The sequence below is a fragment of the Eschrichtius robustus genome, chromosome 10, assembly GCF_028021215.1.
Source record: "Eschrichtius robustus isolate mEscRob2 chromosome 10, mEscRob2.pri, whole genome shotgun sequence".
Taxonomy (NCBI): Eukaryota; Metazoa; Chordata; class Mammalia; order Artiodactyla; family Eschrichtiidae; genus Eschrichtius; species Eschrichtius robustus.
This window is the reverse complement of record NC_090833.1, coordinates 109,114,269-109,135,746: the sequence shown is the minus strand read 5'-3', so window position 1 is coordinate 109,135,746 and position 21,478 is coordinate 109,114,269. Positions and strand designations below refer to the sequence as shown.

Below are 21,478 nucleotides of genomic sequence, written 5' to 3'. Positions count from 1 at the left end.
CAAAACTGAGAGGAAGGTGCAGAGAGTTCCCACATACCCCCTGCCCCCTTCACATGCACATCCCCCTACCATCAACATCCCCTACCAGATGGTACATTTGTTATAACTGATGAACCTACACCGTCATAATCACCCAAAGTCCATAGGTGACATTAGGGTTCACTCTTGGTGCTGTACCTTCTGAGTTTGGACAAATGTACCCACCATTATAGTATCATATAGAGTACTTTCACGGCCCTAAAATCCTCTGTGCTCTGCCTATTCATCCCTCCTTCCCCACAACCTTTGGTAACCAGTAATCCTTTTACTGCCTCCACAGTTTTGCTTTTTCTAGAACGTTATACAGTTGGAATCATACAGTATATAGTCTTTTCAGATTGGCTTCTGTCACTGGGTAATATGCATCTAATCTTCCTCCATGTCTTTTCGTGGCTTGATAGCTCATTTCTTTTTAGCACTGAATAATATTCCATTATCTGGATGTCCCACAGTGTATTTATCCATTCAGCTACTGAAGGACGTCCTGGTTGCTTCCAAGTTTTGGCAATCATTATGAATGAAGCTGCTATAGACACCCGTATGCAGGTTTTAGTGTGGACATAAATTTGCAACTCCTTTGGATAAATACCAAGGAGGGCAGTTGCTGGGTCATATGGTAAGAGTGTGTTTAGTGTTGTAAGAAAGCACCAAACTGTCTTCCAAAGTGCCTGCACCATTTTGCATTCCTACCAGCAAAGAATGAGAGTTCCTGTTGCTCTGTATCCTCACCAGCATTTGGTGTTGTCAGTTATCTGGATTTTGGCCATTCTCTTAACTGTGTAGTGGTATCTCATTTTAATTTGCATTTCCCTGATGATTTGTGATGACATCTTATGTGCTTTTTTTGTTATCTGTATGTCTTCTTTGGTGAGGTATCTGTTAAGGTCTTTGGCTCCCTTTTTAAAATTGAGTTGTTTGTTTTCTTATTGTTGAGTTTTAAGAGTTCTTTGTATATTATGGATAACAGTCCTTTATCAGATGTGTCTTTTGCAAATATTTTCTCCCAGCCCGTGGTTTGTCTCTTCATTCTCTTGAACACTGCTGTTTTAAAAACATTTTATCGTTCAAGGACAGGATGGGTAAAGGTAGATGATTCATTTAGTGACTAATCTTGAGTATTTACCTGCATGTGTCAAGCACTGACTAGGTACTGGAGTCAAAAAAAGAAGACTCAGTCCCTGACCTGAAGTTGATGATCTGATTTGAAAGGGGGAGACTGACAGGTAAACAGACAAGCACAGTGTAACCCTGGTGGTCCTCCAGGTGCCGAGGAAGGGGCAGATCATGTGGGAAAAAAGTTTTGAGATTGTTCTGTTCATGAGTTAAATGTGAGCCCTGAGTGGGATGAAGCTTTTTAGAAATTGAATCCCATTAATAACTGGATCAGAAATTCATCAGTCCAATCACAGGGTCTAGTTTTAATGACCTCCGCTGGTCATGTGACATTCGGACCACTGGGGGGGCCATGATTTAAAAGAAACATGAACAAACAAGGCTTCACCCACAGGAAGGAGACTAGGATGCTGTGGGATCAGGAATGACCGGAGTGCATTCATGGGGTGGGTACACAATAGCCCTTTTCAAATATTTTCATGGTTATGAGGTATAGGAAGGAGTCGACTTGTTCATTTCTGCTCTGGTGTTGGAGTATGACCAATGGATAGAACAACTGCTTTATCCTCTCTAGCTTCAGATTCTTCTTCTGTAGAGTGATTGCATTACATGATTCCTTATCCACTGAATGATTACACTGAAGGTGACGAGCTTTAAGGTTCCTTTTAACCCTAAAGACTGGGAGAGCAGATTTCAGTTCCATCAGAAGAGGAATTTTCTAGCTGGCAGGTCTGACCAGCAGTGGAAATGTCTGCCCGTGGAGTAGTGAGCTCCCCATCATTGAAGGTATTCAGGTTGGGCTGAATGCTGTGGATTAGGGGTGCTGTAGAAGAGAACAGGAATTAGGCTGGCCTCCAAGGTCCTTTCTCATTCTTGGGTTATTGTGTGACTTGTCAAAGCTGAAAGATAATGTGGAATATGGAATATACCTCTAGTGTGTAGTACTGGGGTCAAATCATCATTTTAAGCTCTTTAAAAAAATGTTAATAAGTGGGTCCTAACATTTTCAAGAGATCTTCTGGGGTTATTTTAGAAAGGAGGAAGAGAACTATTCCAAGGTGGGTCAGGACTCAGTTTGTGGCCCCAGGGCTGCTGAAAATGGAATTTTGTCTTTAGGGAAAGCAAGAAGGTGGGTGTGGGGTGGAAAATGGCAAATAACAATAAATAAAACAGATTGACATACGGAGGACTAATGTGTTTATTGGCCGGTTGTATTCAGTATAATGAATGAACCAAGATGGGGACCTTTAACTGACTCCTGGGTCCTCTGCTTGGCTGCGGAGGATCTGGGAGTGTCCTTGACCATCTCCTTCATTTTCTCCACTGCAGATTTATATCACCAGGTGTAGCACGTTAAAAACCATCCCAACATCAGGGACGAGTCTGAACCTTGTGATTGCTCTGTAGGCTTAGTGACAGAGGGAACAAGAGACAGATTTAAAGAAACTTTCGGGTGGGATTTTCCAGGAATGCATATATTTAGTTGCTATCCGACAGTAAATTTGTGGTTTGAATGAAAATTTTTTTTGTTTTTGCATTTTTATTATTTGTACCTTACATGTGGAAGTTTAATTTTGCCTAAATTTTACTTAAATATATGGTTTATTTAGAATCCACCCTGATTATTTAAAAATTTTAGATTTTCTTCCTGATATTTTTGGATTACTTCTTTTGCTGTTGGGGACACTGCAAGGGCTAAGTCACTTAGCAGACATTTCTTAGAGAAAATCCACAAGGAGAACAGAGGTTTATCTCATCTTTTGGAGAAGAACACAAGATTTCTGTCACCAAGTGATTCATGCCTACATTTTGGCATTTGAAAAAAGTCAGTATTGGGCAAGGAAGTGCTCTCTTCACGTGGAGTAATTTCAGGGTGCACACCTAGGGGGCGTCAGTTTTCGATGTATGTAAAAAATGTAGGCAGAACTTGGTAATTGGAACTAAAGTTGGAAGTCTTTGTGCAGTTGATGAAGGGCCCAGGCCGCCTTTATCTCAGTATCATTTGGACCTCACACAGTGTATGACACGTCATCTGTGCTTGTCGCATTGCTGTGAATCGGCTCCCTGGGCCACAGAACAGTGGGTATGGGAAAAACTTAGGGTATCATACTTTTTTTTTTTTTTTTTTTAAGGCAAAACATGATGAGAAGTAACAGCTCTCAGCCTTTTTTGTCCTTTGAGTATTGGGAAGCCATAAAACTCTTTTAGTAAAAACAACCACACTCAATGGTTGTTTTTCAAAGTGCAGGGGGAATGAAAAACTCCCTGTCCTCTATTTTTCTTCTGCCGAAAACGAATTGCTCCTGGTGCGCCGTTCTTAAATTCCTGTGTCCTCTATCCATTTTAATCTTGTTATCTATTTTTATGGTGACTGTCGCCATGGTACTTGTGCTCTTTACATAGCACAACAGAGATTTCAGATGTCTGATAGGACAGCTCAAAGTTCTGCTGCAGCTAGCAGAGAAACTGTACTGGGGTAGTTTTTTTTTTTTGTTTTTTTTTTAAATTGAGGTGTAATTTGCATACAGTGGAATGCTCAGATCTGAAATGTGCTGTTTGATCAGTTCTGACAAATGCATTTCGAGACAGAACATTTCCATCACCTCCGAAGTGTTCCACGTGACCTTTTCCAGTGAATCTTCCCCCGATCGGAAGGACCACAGCTCTGTTTTCTATCACCCTAGGTTAGTTTTGCCTACCCTAGGTCCTTAATATTAGAATTTTGTGTTTCTAAGGACTTTTCACGTAGTGTCTTGAAGAGGTGGAGGTGGAGGAGTGTCTGTGTTTAAAAATCAGCGTTCTGTGTGGTTAGGTGGCCCTGGGGGAGTAAATGATATTTTGGAGCTTTTCTAATGTGGTGGTCAGATTCTTCCTTCTCATTAGCCCACAGGATCTGAATTTCTGTTAGAAATCCTGATTCCCGGATGGAAGAGTCTGAGGCACAGCCGGCTAGGCCTGGTGTGGATTACGTGTGGTTGGGCGAGGGCTGCCATTATTGGCAAGTGCGTGTGTGCGTGTGCATGTGCGTCTGTGTGTGTGTGTGTGTGTGTGGTGGAGAGCTGGAACGCTCAACCAGAAGAACTGAAATCGCTCCTTGGACATCCCTTTGAATCACCCAGAAGTCCTCTGACATGCCTTTCTCTTTTTTCTTGCCTCTTCCTTGAACTAGTGTATAAATTGAACGGTCCACAGAGTCACAGAGTTGGGCTTCTAATATTGAAACAAGATCTGTGTTGCAGAGCCCACTGCTTTGTACTGCTGAGCGCTCAGCCTCCCGGGAAGCGTGTGTGAGATTTGAGTAGAAATTGCCCCCAAACACGTGACTGAAATGTACGGAGAAGGGTCAGTTTCTTTCTTTTTTAAAAAAAGTACATGGTGAAATGAAAGTTTCATTACACAAGTAGTACTTGAACACATTCTCTGTAGGGGGAAAAAAAATGCAAACCTTCCAGAGCAAACAAAAATCTTCCTTGACAACCACTCCTAATCCCAGCCCTTCCCCGGAGGTTAACCACTGTTACGAGTTTGTTGGTATTCTCCAAATGCTTAACATACTTGCATTTATACCTAAAGAACTTAAAAGAAGCTAAGTGCACTCACTCGAGTAGTAGTGTGCTGGCCCCCTCCACCCCACTACATCTCAGGGATGGCTTCCTGTCAATATGTATAAGTCTTATTGATTTTGTTTAACTCCTGCATAGCCTTCTTCAGAATCACAAGGCTAAACTGTTGGTTGATTTAGCCTAATTGATGGCCATTTAAGTTACTTCCAAATCCTCTGCTGTTACAAATGCTGTTACAATAAACATGGCCGTACATGCCTCTTTGTCACACACGTGAGTGTTTCTCTAGGGTAGATCCTGAGAAAGGGGACTTGCTAGGTAACAGGGTACATTAATTTTAAATCTTAATAAAGACCCATTACAAGGTCAGTTCCAAGCTTAGATTTAACGTAGGCCGGGCATACATGAGGTGGGCTCAGACACGAAGCAACTGTTTTCTAAGAATGGGGCAGGCTTTAGGGTGTGCGAGTGTGTGGCCCCCATGCTTCAACACGGTTTGGCTGGAAGGGTGGGTGTTGGGAAGGGCTTCGCTGAGCCCCATGGTCAGTTCTGTCTGGCCCCCTGAGGACTTCGGCCTGCGTGTTGGAGAGGAATTACCGGATGGATGAACAGAAGTGGTGGACTCTGGATGGTAAGTTCTAAACCCACTTCATTCCCTAGCTGGACATCTTCAACGCATCTGTGAGTCTTCTCCGTCCGTCTTTAGAACACGAAGTGTGGCCTCACGCGAATTATACAGCACAGATCTATGAACGTCACTCTGGAGCGTATTAAGTGCTTTAATAAACAAGTGCTGGGTGTGGGATGCAGGAGGAGCTCAGCGAGGCCTAAAGCTCTCTAAAGGCAGGGTGTGAAGCGGAGGCTCCGCCATTCTTCCGTTCGGCTCATCGGCAAGAGCCTGCACGTGTGTCGAGTACCGGCAGATTGTTTAGAACGCTGGTGTTTTGGTTCTGCGGCTCCCCTTGCCCTGGGTTTCTGGTGAGTCGGTTTTGCCCTGTGTGCTGTGTAGGTCTGCACGGGTGAATGTGGATCCAGATCTGGGACAGCTGGAACCCGGGACTGAAGCATCAGATTTGGGGGGTTGTTCTCACAGAGGCTGGTCACGCTCTGCCTCGGGAAGGCCTGGCAGCGGGCCTTGAACCGCCCTGGGCAGGGTACCAAGATGGAGATTTCAGCTGAAAGAGGAGGGCAGGGTTGGGACCTGTGGGCTGAGAGCGAGGTGAGGGGCCAGGTCACGTGGGCTCCGCTTTGGGCCACAGGGCAGAGCCGGCCGGCTGGGTGTTGAGCTCTCGAAGCAGGGAGCCCTGGGGTTGGTTCACTGTGGCCAGCTGGCCTCTAAATGGAATGTGCTGGATTTCTCGGTTCCCCTGTCTTGCCGAAATCAGTTCTGTTTGGGATTTCAGTTAATCAGCGGCTCACCCGTGGTCAACTTCTTGATTCTCTTTAGAGTCAGTAGTTGTATTACTGGTTCGGGTTGAATATCCTTTTGCAACCTCAGTTTCCAGATGCCAGCGGGACACTGGCTCCTAAGCTCTCCGAGTGGCCCACCGTGTCATTTAGCTGTCTAGTGCTGGTCTGAAATCGGGGAACAGGGGAGGCAACACATCTGTTGAGATCCTTTCACATGCTGGGCACCGTTCTCATTTTTCACGGTGAGGCAGGAAACTGAGGCTCCGAGGTGGTGGCTTGTTCCCGAAAGTCACACAGGTCAAGGTGACGGGCTGCCACGAGCCCCTTCCCTGGAGAGGCGTCCTCGGCAGTGTGCCCGGGGTCAGCTTCTCTTGCACGTTCTGTTTCCATTTCGAGGAGCCAGTTTTAGTTGCTCAGGTGTAACCAGCCTTTTTTTTTCCCCCTCAGCCACAGCATTCCTGGGGGATGGGAAGCATTCCCGTTGGTACTGGGGGAGATGCTGCAATCCCAGGAGATCAGAGCAATCTCCCGGGAGAAGGTGATAGAGTGACAGCGTGAGGAGCCACTGCCATCCTGAGACAGAAAGCCTGTACGGTCAGCCGGGAAGTCAGAAGGGAGGGAAAAGTTGGATTAAAAGTTGATCTGTGGAGGCCTGTTATCGCCCTTCTGGCTAGACACATCTATTCCCTTGGCTGGTCAGCCATCCTGGTCTTGGAACGAATTCTGGCACCCAGCTCTTATTTCAGGTTTTTAAATGTTATCAGCCACTAGAATGTTCTGTCATCCCAACAGCACGTGTTTCTTATCTCGTGACTCATAACTGCCAAGATTACACTTTTATTTCCCACTGGCTGGTTTGGCACCGGTGGCTCCTAGATGAGACTTGGATTCCGGAGGGGTATCTTGGGCACCTTGATCCCTTCCCGTACCTGTTTCTCTTTTCTGGTTTGGTGTCTCCAGTTGACTCATCCTGTCTGCGTGTGCATAGTTTCTCATCTATAATTTTGCATCTTCAACTCCTGGCCAGGCCACTCCGGGCCACTCCCCGGACCAGGTGGTTCCTTTCTTGGGCACCTGCAGCCCTGTGTGCTCTGATTATCCACCCCTGTAGAGGGCTGCTACCTTTTTACTACCTATTGATTTCAGCCAGGAAAGTCACCAGGTGGCTCTCACCTTCCCTACAACTGCCGCCCCCCACCGTCTGTTTATTTAGCATAGTCAGGGAATGTGATTATTCATTCAAACGACTGTTGAGTTCTGAATAGTTTTTCTACTTTAACCACTTCAATGAAAAAATAGAGAGAGCCTGCATTTCTCTGCCTTCAAAGTGGGGGAGAACATAAGGGGCCCTTTTCTTGCATCTCGGGGTTGGCACCTCAGGCATCATGATCACAGAGCTTTTCTGGCGTGTGCACCACTCAGGGCCTTACACTAATGGGTCCTGGACTGTTAGGCGTTTTAAGTTCTCCCCTCTGTGTTTTATATTTTGGGGGATGGTTCTTTTATTGCCAGCTTTCCCTTTTCATTCCTGTAAGTGCCTCTAATAGATCCCTTCTTCCCAATGAAACTCACGCTTTCTTCCTCACAGCGTTCATTGTGAGGATCAGACAAGGCAATGTGAAGGCATTGGGGCTGGGAACTCTGGAGCCCTTCCAGCCCGAGCCCCTGTCCTGCTGCTGGGTCTCCCGTTGAGGGGAAGAGAGAACGAGTCCAGGGAGGGGCCAGGAAAGCTGCAGGCACCCCAGCTGGCTAGCTCGGGCAAATCAGTGGCCTTCTGGAGGAACCTCAGTTTTCTGAGCTATAAAATTGGGATTAAATTGTCCCTCCGTGTTTCCTTGAGTTGCCAGGAGGTCAGAAAAAAAAGGAAGCCTCGAATGTGTGTATCAAAGTGACTGTAAACCCAAATGCCATTCAGGCATTCATTGGCGGTTAACGTTCAGGTTGGAAGCTTACCCTGCAGACTGCTGGAGGGAACTGTCAGTTCTCGGAGGCTTGTTCTCGCGGAGATACTCAGCTCCTGGCTCCCTCCTTCCTGCTGGCTCCGGGTAGGATGCTGAGTCAGCAGTCATGCATCTCCATGCCTCCTGCGTCTCACATAGTTTTGGTACAGCCAAATCAGGTTTAACCACAGTGCAGGCACCCACATGTCTACACATGCATGCGTGCCCCGTGCATGTACGAAAACAGTGCTGGATCATCTATCCCTCTCACATGGCACGTTCGTAGGCATGCTTTTACTTATCCCTGCTTCCTTATAAAGCATTCTCTACCTGTTTTCAAGAAAACACTGCTATCTTAGGACCGAGTCTGAACACTGAAACGCTACTAAGACGCTATGACTGTTCTTCATTTTTGGGCGAGCAGCAGGTCTTATTTCTTACAACACGTTTTTTATTTTTTTAAAGTAGAGGGAAGGATTTTTTTATTTATTTATTTATTTTATTTTTGGCTGTGTTGGGTCTTCGTTTCTGTGCGAGGGCTTTCTCTAGTTGCGGCAAGCGGGGGCCACTCTTCATCGTGGTGCGCGGGCCTCTCACTAACGCGGCCTCTCTTGTTGCGGGGCACAGGCTCCGGACGCGCAGGCTCAGTAGGCGTGGCTCACGGGCCCAGTCGCTCCGCGGCATGTGGGATCTTCCCAGACCAGGGCTCGAACCCGTGTCTCCTGCATTGGCAGGCAGATTCTCAACCACTGCGCCACCAGGGAAGCCCAACACATTATTTTTTAAATCTGGGTCTCTCCTCACCTATGGGAATAGCATCTCTTCAAAATCATAAATTTGATGGGATAAGCAAGGGCTTGCCGTCTAAGGGAGATGCAGTCCGTCGGAGCTAATAGAAGTAGTTACAGATCACTGAGCCCTGTGTGCCCAGTGCTGTGCTAAGGATTGTCTTGTTTCATACAGAGTAGTGTATGCATGACAGAGCAATGAATAAAGGGCACTGGTGGTTTTGAAAGCAAATGGGGAGCTAGGTGTGAAGGAAGGGGAAGTATAGTTCTGGGCTGAACTGTGAAAATGCTTTCCTTCCCTGCCGGCAGTGCAAACAGAATGGTCTCTTTTACTTGATTGAATGGCCGTTGTGCAGTCAGACCAACAAAAGTATTTGTTGATCAGGGTCATTTGTTATTTGCTGGAGAAAATTCAGTGTAACCAGATCAGGTGACCTATTTCTGTGGCCCATCTGCTGGGATATGAAAATAGCATGGCTATTTGGGGCCCTTATTTTCTCCTTCCGTTTTTCTGTTACATCTAGTACTCAGTGATGGGAAGGCTGGACACTCAGTTATAGGAAATGCTGTGGAGAGGATCCAGCCCCGAATGGGGGATGGGCAACCTTTAAGATCCCTGCCAATCCTGATCGTCTAATTTTAATTTTACCGGTAGTCTAAACTATTATACATTGAGGCAGTGTAATCCAGTTTTTAAAAACCTTCAGACGTGCCACAACTAAAGATCCTGCACGTGGCAACGAAGATCCTGTGTGTTGCAAACTAAGACCCGGCACAGCCAAATAAATAAATAAATAAGTATTTAAAAAAACCCAAAAACCTTCAGAAGAAGACAACAATTAGAATGACCTGAGAATCCAAATGGTCATTCTCTGAACAGCTGATTTAGAAATCTTGGTATTGAATCAATTACTAATATGCTCAGTGCTGTGATCTTAAGCTCATATCATGAAAACCTAAAATGCATACCACACATTTAAAAAATGGTGTAACAGGACCTGATGTATAACTTGAGAGACCTAGATGTTTTGGTGCAGGCCCTTGGCTACCCTTGGAGGTTTTTCTGTCCAAAGCCAGGCTGGGAAGAAAATCCTCTGGGAAGAAACGGTCAATATATGCTCAGTGAAGTGAATTTTTTTTTTTACTTTTTCTGGAGAAGTCACCCCGGAAGAAAATAAGGCTTAAGAAACTACCAGGCAGCATTTGGGCGGTGATGGTGGAGTATGACAACTTACATCTTTCTGCCAAGGTTCAGATGGCAAGGACCACAGACGTATTTGCATATAGTCATCAATATGCTGTGGATGCACATGGCATCTCTCAACAGAGATCGCCCCTGGCCAAGAATTGCTGAAAAATGAATTGTTTTGGACAAATGAATTGTCCTATTCTCCACTGAATTCTGTTATAAAATAAAAGATGTGGTGTGCTGCAACATTTTGACCTTTGCATGAGCTTAGAATGTCACATTGAAAAAAGAAATTAAGTTAAAACTTTACAGATTTAAAAGAAAACATTAGGGACTTCCCTGGTGGCGCAGTGGTTAAGAATCCGCCCGCCAATGCAGGGGACACGGATTCGAGCCCTGGTCCGAGAAGATCCCACATGCCGTGGAACAACTAAGCCTGTGCGCCACAACTACTGAGCCCACGTGCCACAACTACTGAAGCCCGTGGGCCTAGAGCCCGTGGTCCGCAACAAAAGAAGCCACTGCAATGAGAAGGCCACGTGCCACAACTAGAGGAAGCCCGCACACAGCAACGAAGACCCAACGCAGACATAAGTAAATAAATAAATAAAATTGAAAAGAAAACATTAGCAACTTTCTGATAAAAGATTAAGAATGATATGGAGAATATTAGCCAAAGAACCCAAAACTCAAATCGATGTTCTGTGCAGTGGTTACCAGGGGAGATCATAGAGTAGAAAGCTGAGGGTTAGTGGAGAACCTGAAACTCTTGGAAGAGGAGTAATGCCCGGCACCTTGGTCCCTAAATTGTTCATTAGAGAGGCAGCAAAGCACCCATGCTTCGGCAAATGGGAGTCTTACTCCAAACTTCACCCTCCTTAACGACAAAAAAAAAACCCATCGCCAAAAACCCCATTAGTTGTGTAATCAGTTTGACTTTATGACCTGTGTCCTGGAAGTGCTACTCGGTGACGTCATGGCCTGTTGCCACAGGAGGTAGGAGAGAGCGCCTGTTGAGTGTGGGCACATGCGCGTGCGCGCACACACACATGGATGTGCTGAGACCTGGGATTGTCTGGCAACAGTGACGTGTCAAATGGCAATTTGCAACTTAGAACCACAGAGAGGGTTTGTTTTCCTATTCTGTCTGTCCCAGTTATTTCACTGATGGCAGATGTCCTCATGAAGGGCTATTAGCGCATCAGAAGATGTTTGCTGAGCCTGGAAAAGGGCTAACCCCTTTTACATGGACCAAAATACACCTTCTCGGGTAGCCAGTCCCTCCCTGTGGGTGACAGTGGTGTGGTGAGAAGCAAAGAGGACTCGGGATATCTTAAAACTGTACATCAGCCAGGAAGTCTTTTTTAGCTTGAGTTTATGTTTCGGTCAAGGACTTCAGTAAGTCGAAAATGTAACATTGTAAAGCTGGATTTGACTATGTGTTGAAACACTGTTATTGTTACCCTGAAATAGATGTTTCTTGATTTCTCTTTGCAGTACCAGAACCATATGGCAAGTTAGGGGCTGGCTGGTTATTATGGACCATCAATAGCTCCCAAGAAAGAAACCAATAGGGGGGTGAGTTGAAAGTAGAGATCAGGGAAGAAAGATTTGAAGGAAGCGGTGGTTACATTGGTAGAAACATGCTGGGAGGGGGTTGGGACCCTCGAGCTAAGGTATAAAGTAACAGACCGTCCTGGAAAGTCCCTCTAGAGTCCAGATTACCCTGGATCCTCTTCCTGCCTGCATGGCAGACCTCTGTAGGTGCTTGAATTCACTTCTGAATCCCCGAAGGACTTGAGGGATGGTGTTATCTGTTGAGCCATGTTCCTAATGTAATGCAGATCAACAAACCTGGCCATCCTGCCCAGCCTACATTTAGTCTAGATTCATGTTTTTTCACTTCCATGCTATCAATCCGCAGTGTAAATTTGGCTAAGATTTCCCTTAACTTTTGGGATTGATTACATTATCTCTCTGCACCCTCTCAGAGGGCAATATTGTGTATAAAGGTCTTCCCAAACCGCTCAGTGATTAACAGTGACCTGGACTGCTGAACAAGGTTGGAGGAAAGCATTGACCTTTATTTTGTAGGTGGGAGGCTAGGATGCAAATGGAGAATGGGTTTTCAAGGAAAGAAAATGCGCACAAGGAGACTTGCAGGATTGGGAGCTGGTTTTTTGTTTGTTTGTTTTGCTTTTGCTTTTTTTTTTTTTTTTTTCCTGTAGAGGTTCACTGACATAGGGGAAAAAAATACCACGTAGATGAAAAGCAACTTGAGTGTTTTATTTTGAGAGATCTCACACCTATTGGAATAATGGTATTTGACATTGACACCAGATAGACATGAGTTCAGTCCCTAGTGGCTGCCTTTCCTGGTTGTGTAGCCTTGGCAACCTAACCTCTCAGTGGCTCAGTTTCCTCATCAGAAATAAAAGACCGTATGTTTATCTTAAGTCGCTCTGAGGATTCAGTTAGGTACAATTTGCGAAAGCTGGTGCTATTAGGCATTTAATAAAGGCAGTTTCCCTTCCTTCTTTCTCTTCTGCTTTTAAAAATTAAGATTTGGGCGCACTATAAATAAATAATAAAAGGTATTTCAGGGTGGAATTCAGGCCAGTTAAAGGTGAAAGGCCAGAGAACGCATGTGGGAAGAAGCCGGAAGTGGGCAGGTTCACCAACTGTGCAAATCCACCAGGCTTTGGAAGGTGCGGCTTCACAAACCAAGTAAAAAGCGTTCTTTACATTTAAAAAAAAAAAAAGACTTAACAAAAACATCGTCAGAGTCTGTTAGCCAAATATTTCAGGCTCCGTCTGGAAGCCCAGGAATTTTGGAAATACTACCCTTTCTTCATTTTCAGTGGTAGAAACCTCAAACTTCCTGCTGTGGAAAGTGGGGGTGGCCACTGTGTTTTTTTCTTTCTTTCTTTTTTTTTTTTTGGGTCAAGAGCAGGATTGTTTCTTTCTCTGGATGGATGCTGCCATCTGATGTCTCTAAGTGGCACTGTGGCTTCACTTCTAGCTCAGCGACATTAAACTGAGGGTTAGAGGTTCTTGTTTCTGGCTTGAGGCTTCGAGGATGGTGGTAGGTGACTGAGTTTTTAAACGCAAATTAGCACCAAATTAGCTTGGACATTTTTTTTTTGGTAGTGGTAAAGAATTTACTCCTTACGTTTTTATTCCTTTTGATGACATACATAGTAAAGCTTTCCAATAGAGTGTTACTAAATATAAAGTCACCAGACACCTAGAGAGGAACTCTGTAGGATGCTGTGATTTTGACCTTTTTCTTATCTCTTTGCTTTCTAGGGAATTCATGGTGGAGATACCATACTCTCTGATTCTAGCCCTTGAAGCTCTGAGTAAAACACTGATAAAAATGTGCCAAACCCTTTTCCTCTATATTTGCGACTTTATTCTTATCTTTTAAGCTTATTTTTACCCTTCACGTTTTGTTATTGTGGAGATGTTTGCTGAGCATACTTTCCTGGGATGGTTGGGAAGGAGGCCAGGAATCGGGAGACGTGAAGATGGCATGGGACCCAAACGAAGCCCCGAGGTACTTCTGGACAAGGGTGAAAAGTAAAGAAGGTTTATGGAACTATTCAAAGAAAGTTTGAACCCATAGCTGTGGTGCAGTTTTCTCCTGGCGTGGGTGCGGCCAGGGGCAGAGGGGTGGGAGGGAGGAGAAAGGCCGCTGGAACAGTCTCTGGGAATGCCAAGCTTAATAGACAGGGGTGGAGTTAGCCTGATGGGCATTCCAGGTAGGGAAATGGTGTTGGTATTGAGTCCGTGAAAATCCTAGTATTTTACACCTGCCACAGCACCGGGGATATGCTCTGTACAAATCAGTTCCTCGGCTAAATACTGACTGGAGAGGTGAGTTAAGAGGGAACAGAGGACCTGGGGCAGCAGAGACTCGGAGTGTGCTAGGGTACCCGGAGGGAATGAGCTGCAGGATGGCTGAGGAGCCACGAGCGCTCTGGAGAAGGGGCAGCATGAGTTCGCAGGGTGCCAGGTCTGAGTCTTCCCCTTCCGCCAGCAGACCCAGCAGGCCTGGGAGCAGCTGTGCCCCCTGGTAGTGATCCACCCCTCGAGCCCTGTGCGGATGCGAGGGATTCTGGTTTCTGGGGGTGAAGGGACTGCAAAGTTCTGACCTGTTGTTGGGTGACCAGTGGAAGTCAGTTCTTGGAGAGGAGCTGGTGGGAATGAAGCTGCTGAGAAGGGCAACCAGTAACCTGAGGACCGGGAGGGGGAACCAGGAAGGAGGGTATGCCTGGGGTGGTGAGCACTAAGCTTGACCCTCTGGTGCTGGGCAGTGCCTTGTGACCCAGGTCACGACGTGGACAGCAGAGATGGAAGTCAGTGGAGTCCGAGGAGGTGAGGCTAGGGAAGTAGAGGCCATAGGTCATGGGCCCCAGGCAGAGGGTATTTGGAAAGAGGAGGGGGAGCGTGGTGTCGTCCTAAAAAAAACACAGACTTTGAAGACAGTAGGTCCTGACGGGCCCTGATTTGGCCTTTCACCCTGACCTTGGTCAAGTCTTTTAATCTCTCTGGGTCTTTGTTTTTTTGAGAACAGAATAAGGATGGACGCTAATGGTACCTGTGGAATGAGAGAATGCCAGTACCACACTTAGAGTCTAGCACATAGGAAATGCTCTTCAGTGTTAGGTATGGATACCGTGTCTACACATAAATGAGGTGTTAAGAGGTGAGCTGTCCAAATAACCTGGGGGTTACATCTTATTACCTAATGGGGGAAAAAGGGATTATTCATCATCTTTTTAAGAACATGAAAGGTTAGTCTAATACAGAATTATTTAGAAGTCTGTGTCCAGAGGGCTTCTACTGGAACGTTCTCATTGCTCCTTGAAGGTCGATAAGGGGAGTATTTAGCATTGTGACTTACAGATGAGGAAACAGGCTCTGAGCGGGGTCCACAGTGCGGCCGGAGGCAGATCTACCGTGTTTTTCCTGCATCCTGCTTAGCAGGGAGGCTGTGGATCCGGGCTGGGATTTCCCAAGAGCAAGCTCGTTGACTGTTTTGAATCTCTGAGGTCCCATGAGATTGACTTCCTCTTTTCTGGAATGGTGTAGGCACCTGAAGGTCAAGGGGTATCCCCCGCCCCCGCCCCCCGCCGCCGCCGCCGCCGCCGCCCTGGGGCTTATAGAGTGTCGGCTGGTTAGAACCCCGCCTCTCAGGCAGGAGGATTTTGACTAAAGGAGCATCACACCAAGCCTTCTGGTGTTGTCTCCTTCCTAGCTCTGCTTCCCTATAAAATGCAGAGGACAGCGCTCCCCAGTGCCCTGCTTTCTGGAGTAGTATACGTGGGGGCGAGCTGATGGCTCTGAGCACGCAGAGATGATGTGTGCGGTTTCCAGAGCAGCTCCTGTCCATCGTGGGGTGACCGTGCAGAGGCCTGGAACGGTTCTCCCTGGTCCACGTCAGGGCTGTGGTCCTGCGTTTCCATCAGCCCTGAATGCTCGAGTGGCCTAAGCCCGGAGCCTGTCGGGGGCAGGGTGCAGGCAGCTGGGAGGCGCTGAGAAGACCTGGGTTTGGAGTCAGGAGACCAGATCTCGTTCAGGCCCTGACACCAACTACCTGTACCGCCAGCAATAAGTGGCTTAAGCTCCGCACATGAGTTCTCTCAAGTGGAAAACAAGGATAGTTAGCACGGCTCACTTCTGTGGCTGTTGGCAACTTTGAAGCCAGCTGAGCTTGAGAATCTGAGTGTCTGACAGACCCCCTCCCGCTCTGACTTAGTGCTGTGGTAATAGCATCCTGACCCGGGAAGCGGACGTTGGTGTGTGTGCTGAGATGCTCCCTGCGGGCAGAGCAGTTTCAGCAACACAACCCTGGGTACAGCCCTCAGGAAGAAGGATAAGGAATTTGTTAAATTTGCAGTGATGCATCTGCCTAAGAAAACACTGTGTGACTTATAAAAGTGAGATTGTAGAATAACATTCAGTGATGCAGTATAACCCACACAGGATAAGTGTAAATTCAGTTTACCAAACCATGATCCCATTTTTGTAGAAATAGAAATATATAAATCCATGTGTAGGGGACTTCCCTGGTGGCGCAGGGGTTAAGAATCCGCCTGCCAATGCAGGGGACACGGGTTCAAGCCCTGGTCCGGGAAGATCCCACATGCCACAGAGCAACTAAGCCCGTGCGCCACAACTACTGAGCCTGCACTCTAGAGCCCGTGCACCACAACTACTGAGCCGATGTGCCGCAACTACTGAAGCCCGCATGCCTAGAGCCCGTGCTCCACAACAAGAGAAGCCACCGCAGTGAGAAGCCCGCGCACCGCAACAAAGAGTAGCCCCCGCTCGCCGCAACTAGAGAAAGCCCACGCACAGCAAAGAAGACCCAATGCAGCCAAAAATAAATACATAAATAAATTTATTTAAAAAAAAAATCTATGTGTAGAAGAAAGCTTGGAATGCTGTATAGGAAACATGGGTATCTCTGGGAGGCTGCTTCTTGAGGGATTTGTTTTTCTTTGTGCTTATCAGTATATTCTAAATGTCCTACTAGTAACAGGTATTACTTTTGTAAAAAGAACAAAGTTGTAAAAGTTACTTTAAAGTGTTTCATCCTTTTTAACGGACGCTCACGGGTTCCGGCTGTGTGTACGGCTTCCTGATGCCTGCAGATACAGGATAAAGGACTCTGTGTCCCCTTTGCCTCCCAGGAAAGGCAGCGGCATGGCCAGCGTTCTGTCCCGGCGCCTTGGCAAGAGGTCCCTCCTGGGCGCCCGGGTGTTGGGGCCACCCGGGGCTGCCCCACCCTTGGAGCCTCAGGCAGAGCTGCTTGAGGGGGCGGCTCCCCAGCCCTTCCTTGCCTCTAAGGACACGTCCTGCCAGGAGCAGCCCAAGGAACTCCTCAAGGCTCCAGGCACCTCAGGCCTCCAGCAGGTGGCCTTTCAGCCCGGGCAGAAGGTAGGTTGATCCCCGAGTGGACAAATGTCTGATCTCCCCAGGCTTGCGTCTGGTGGCCCAGTGGTGCCCTGAGTGAAACTCTCTGGGCACTGGCTTTAGCATAGACCTTTCCCCTGCAGCCATATGAGCCCTTGGGCAGCAGGCTTCCCAAGGGAATGAGCAGACCCAGGGCTCCTCCACGACAGTTCTGGGCTCAGGCCTGTTCAGAACCTCAGTTCAAAGCATGGCCAGAGCTGTTTCTCTTAATCTGTCTCAGTTTGCAACTTTACAAAAACAAGGGAAAGAATCTCAGACTTACAGGAGACAGATAAGATTGCATCTTTGAATTACCTTTAGATGTTTTCAAGAGATGAAGGTGTTTGTTTAGTTAGAATGCCATTTGGAGTCCCTTTTCCAGTGTTTCCTCCCCTGTGGCAGGGCTCAGGCATCACCTGTGCCTGATATTGTCACTAGATCCAGATGCATGGGCTTCTCTTTCATTGCCTTCTCAAGAGCTGATAATAGAGGCTCTGCTTTCTGCCTCTGTTTCAAGGCTTGTGTCATCCAGACATCTCTTCCCATGAGGTGAGGCCACCTGGCAACTGCTAGGCACCCTTGAAAGCAGTCAGCCTACTTCTTCACCACTACCATCTTGCTCCCAGGTAGACTCAGGATTCTCTGAAGGGAAAAATGCAGGGTGTGAGCAATTCAAGGCAATAGTTGGGGACCAGCAGATATGTAGGACTTCAGAGGCTAGTCAGGGCAAGAAATCGGGAGGAGGGACACAGATTCCAAATTCGTTTGATTTGAGAATTTAATCCGTTTACATTTAAAGTAATTAGTGATAGGTAAGGACTTGGTATTGCTATCTTGTTAACTGTTTTCTAACTGGTTTGTAATTCCTTTGTTTCTTCTTCTCTTGCTGTCTTTTTTTTGGTGATTTGTTGATTTTTTTTTTTTTTTTTTGGAGTCCTGTGCGTTGATTTATCTTTTGTGTATCTCCTAGAGGTTTTTTCTTTGTGGTTACCATGAGGCTTACAGAAAACATCCTATAGTTATAACAGTCTATTTTAAGATGATAACAACTTTAATTGCATATAGACTCCAAGTTAAAAAAAAAAAAAATCCCAGAAACTGACACATTCGCTCTCTCCATCTAGAGAATTTATAAGGATTTGTTTTGGGAAGAACCAATCCACTGTAGCTAGTCTGGGTGTTCAGGTGGGAAGCAGGTACCTGGGAGCATCTGCTTGAATTGAAGATGAGTCAGAGCATGCAGTTTGTGGCATACGGCTCCTGGCTCCCAGAACTTGGGACATATGGAGTGAGAACTCCCAAGTGCTGACCACTGTTTGCTGTTTTTCTCTCCCCAGGTTTGTGTGTGGTACGGGGGTCAAGAGTGTACAGGACTGGTGGAGCGGCATAGTTGGGCAGAGGATAAGGTGACTGTCTGGCTGTTGGACCAGAAGTTACAAATCTGCTGCAAAGCGGAGGAGGTGTGGCCGGCCGAGCTACAGAGCCCCATCCCCCAGGCACCACCTCCCGAGCAGGGAACCCAGGCGCCAGCCTACAGGCCTGTCTCCAGGAACATTGATGTCCCAAAGAGGTTTGTGTGACAGAACCTGGGCTCTGAAAGACACATGGGTGGTGAGGTATGGGGTTTGGGGATGCCTTGTGTTGGGGAGGGAATGTGGAACTACCAGGTGTCTAGTTGTCAAGATATCGGACAAATGGGATACAGCGAGAGGGCATCCTTTTGAAAAGACCCAGAAGGGCGTCTTTTCTTCCCTGTAACTCTATTCTGGGTGATATAGCTTTGTCTGGCTAAGGGCTATTTTTTTCCCGTTTCATGCTCAAACTAAAATTAGGTCTTAGTTTTTCATGATGAGAGAGAAAAAATGGCTTAGATCAGGAGTCAGCAAACGTGTTCAGAATGGGCCAGAGAGTAAATAACATAGGCTTTGTGGGCCAAGTGGTCTCTGTCACAGCTGCTCTGCTTGGCTGTGGTCACGTGAAATCAGCCACAGATAGTATGTAAACAGGCGGGCGTGTTGTGCCCCGATAAAACCTTACTTACGGACACTCAGATTTCAATTTCATGTCATTTCCATGTGTCATGTCAAGAAGGAATATTCTTCTTTCGATTTTTAAAACCATTTAAAAATTGTTGAGCCATTCTTAGCTTGTGAGCCAGGCTAAAACAGGCAGAAGGCTCAGTCTAGAGATTGCAGACCCCTGGCTAGATATTTAAAACTATTGACGTTGAATGAAGAATGCTTACTTTGCTTTAGAATTTTTTTTAAAAATTATTTTTACTTTTCTGGCCACACCGCACAGTATGCAGGATCTTAGCTCCTGACCAGGGATTGAACCCGCGCCCCCTGCAGTGGAAGCGCAGTCTTAACCACTGGACCCCCCAGGGAAGTCCCTGCTTTAGAATTTTATGACATGATTTTTTTCCCTGAGAATATGTATATTCTAATTTCTATGTTATATACTTTATGCACATTGATATTTTAAGATTAAAAAAGAAAATCTGCCAATGAGATTCTTTTTTTTTTTTTTTAATAAATTTATTTTTATTTATTATTTTTCGCTGTGTTGGGTCTTTTTTTGCTGCATGCGGGCTTTCTCTAGTTGCAGCGAGCAGGTGCTACTCTGTTGCGGTGCGCGGGCTTCTTATTGCAGTGGCTTCTCTTGTTGCAGAGCACGGGCTCTAGGCATGTGGGCTTCAGTAGTTGTGGCACGCAGGCTCAGTAGTTGTGGCTCGTGGGCTCTAGAGCTCAGGCTCAGTAGTTGTGGCGCACGGGCTTAGTTGCTCCGCGGCATGTGGGATCTCCCCGGACCAGGGCTCGAACCCGTGTCCCCTGCATTGGCAGGTGGATTCTTAACCACTGCGCCACCAGGGAAGCCCCTGCCAATGAGATTCTCGTATACAGGATGTGTAAGCAGTTGAGCCCTGCCCCCCGCCCCATCTGTGTTTGTCTGTGAGTGTTACTGTTATTGACGGTACACCCCGTGTCTTGAGACCAGACCAGAGCAACATTTGTGATTGTCAGTTCAATGGAATACTGGCAGAGAATTTGTCTTTCTATGCTGTGGAAATAAAAATACAAATAATCATATAAAAAAGGGGGATGCTGACACGTTTAATACATTACTAGTTTTCGTTTAGCTACTTCAAGCCCAGTCGTATATTTTAGTGGATCTGAATTGTAAAGAATGAATTGTATAATACAGTCCTTTGAAATAGAGGAGCCACCTAGAAATTTATTTCAGACTGACTTCATACTTTAGCATTAACTTATAGATAGCTTTAATTTTATTTCCAAATAATATAACTTTATATGGATTAAAAAAATTACGTGTAAAATTTTATAGAACTCTGCTGTATACAGCATTGAGATTTGCACTGGAAGATTTATTTTAGTATTTCTGGGTTTTTTGCTCATTGGCTTATGTACCAGGTTCTGTTCACATTCAGAAGCTATCACAATACCTCATCATTAATCTTGGGGGGAGGGGAAGGAATTGGTTAGTGTAATTGTTCCCTCTTAAATTTAAATATAAAACGAGGAAAGGAAGGTAATTTTGGTGATTTTGAATTCTAGCTGGCCGTCTTTTATGCCCATGCTTTATGTCATTGCTTGGACTCATTTTCCTTTCCCCCAAATAAAACTCTTGATTTTAAGCTGCAGACTTAGAGTTAGGAAGGGAATTCAAGGGAGAGTGGAACTGCCTCCTGGTGTCAGCAGTGGGATGGGGACCAGCCTGCTTCTGCGGGCATTGACTGATATTATCAGCGTAGCTCAGAATTGAGTATCTTTCATGAAGAATGAGGAGAGGTCTGCGTGCTTTATTTAACGATATTACTTGAGCACACACTGACTGATTGGAGTCAAGGCGTGGAGGGGACAGTCTAGGAATGTAAGATGCTCACATGACCAGCTGTGTCGGGAAGTAACCTTTGGCTCTCACCTGTCTGAATCCAGGAAGTCGGATGCAGTGGAAATGGACGAGATGATGGCAGCCATGGTGCTGACGTCCCTGTCCTGCAGCCCTGTCGTGCAGAGTCCTCCTGGGGTCGAGACCAACTTCTCTGGTGAGGAACGGGGCCCGGGTGGGTTCTGGGCGTGGCAGAGGCCCACGACCGACCTCTTCTGCTTTGGGCAGCTAATTGCCTAAGTCGCTGGCTTGGCAGCAGGGTTTCTGGAGTCTCTTCTCCCTGGCATCCCAGAGTGGCTGAGTGACACGGAGTTAGCCGCTTCCATTCTTTTTCCTCAGTTTCCTCCTCTGGGGAGAAGCTTCCTGGTGCATTGTGAAGATGATTGAGCACGGGACTGAGCCACACTGGCCACTTGAGTAAGTTCTTCAATGGGAGTAAGCGAGCGAGGCACTTGTGGGGCTGAACGTGGCCAGTGGAGGAACATTGAGTTCTAAAGGTAGAAACTTACCAAATGGTCCCCTAGTGGCCTCAGCCGATTCACTCCCCCGTTACAAGTGCCTGAT

At 46.5% G+C, this 21,478-nt stretch overlaps 1 protein-coding gene across 4 annotated transcripts in view; it reads left to right on the top strand.

Annotated features, from left to right (window-relative positions):
* Positions 1–21,478, top strand: part of ZNF395 (zinc finger protein 395) — a 39,423-nt gene that overhangs the window by 6,208 nt on the left and 11,737 nt on the right. For 2 of the 4 annotated variants that reach the window (XM_068552706.1, XM_068552710.1), the window contains exons 2-4: positions 16,744–16,990; positions 18,343–18,575; positions 20,962–21,071. In XM_068552706.1, the coding sequence (XP_068408807.1) occupies positions 16,757–16,990; positions 18,343–18,575; positions 20,962–21,071 (577 nt within the window). In that variant the 5' untranslated portion in view covers positions 16,744–16,756. Of the gene's footprint in view, positions 1–6,607; positions 6,720–16,743; positions 16,991–18,342; positions 18,576–20,961; positions 21,072–21,478 lie in introns of those variants that run through there. The other 2 variants (XM_068552708.1, XM_068552709.1) reach the window with 2 other exon arrangements.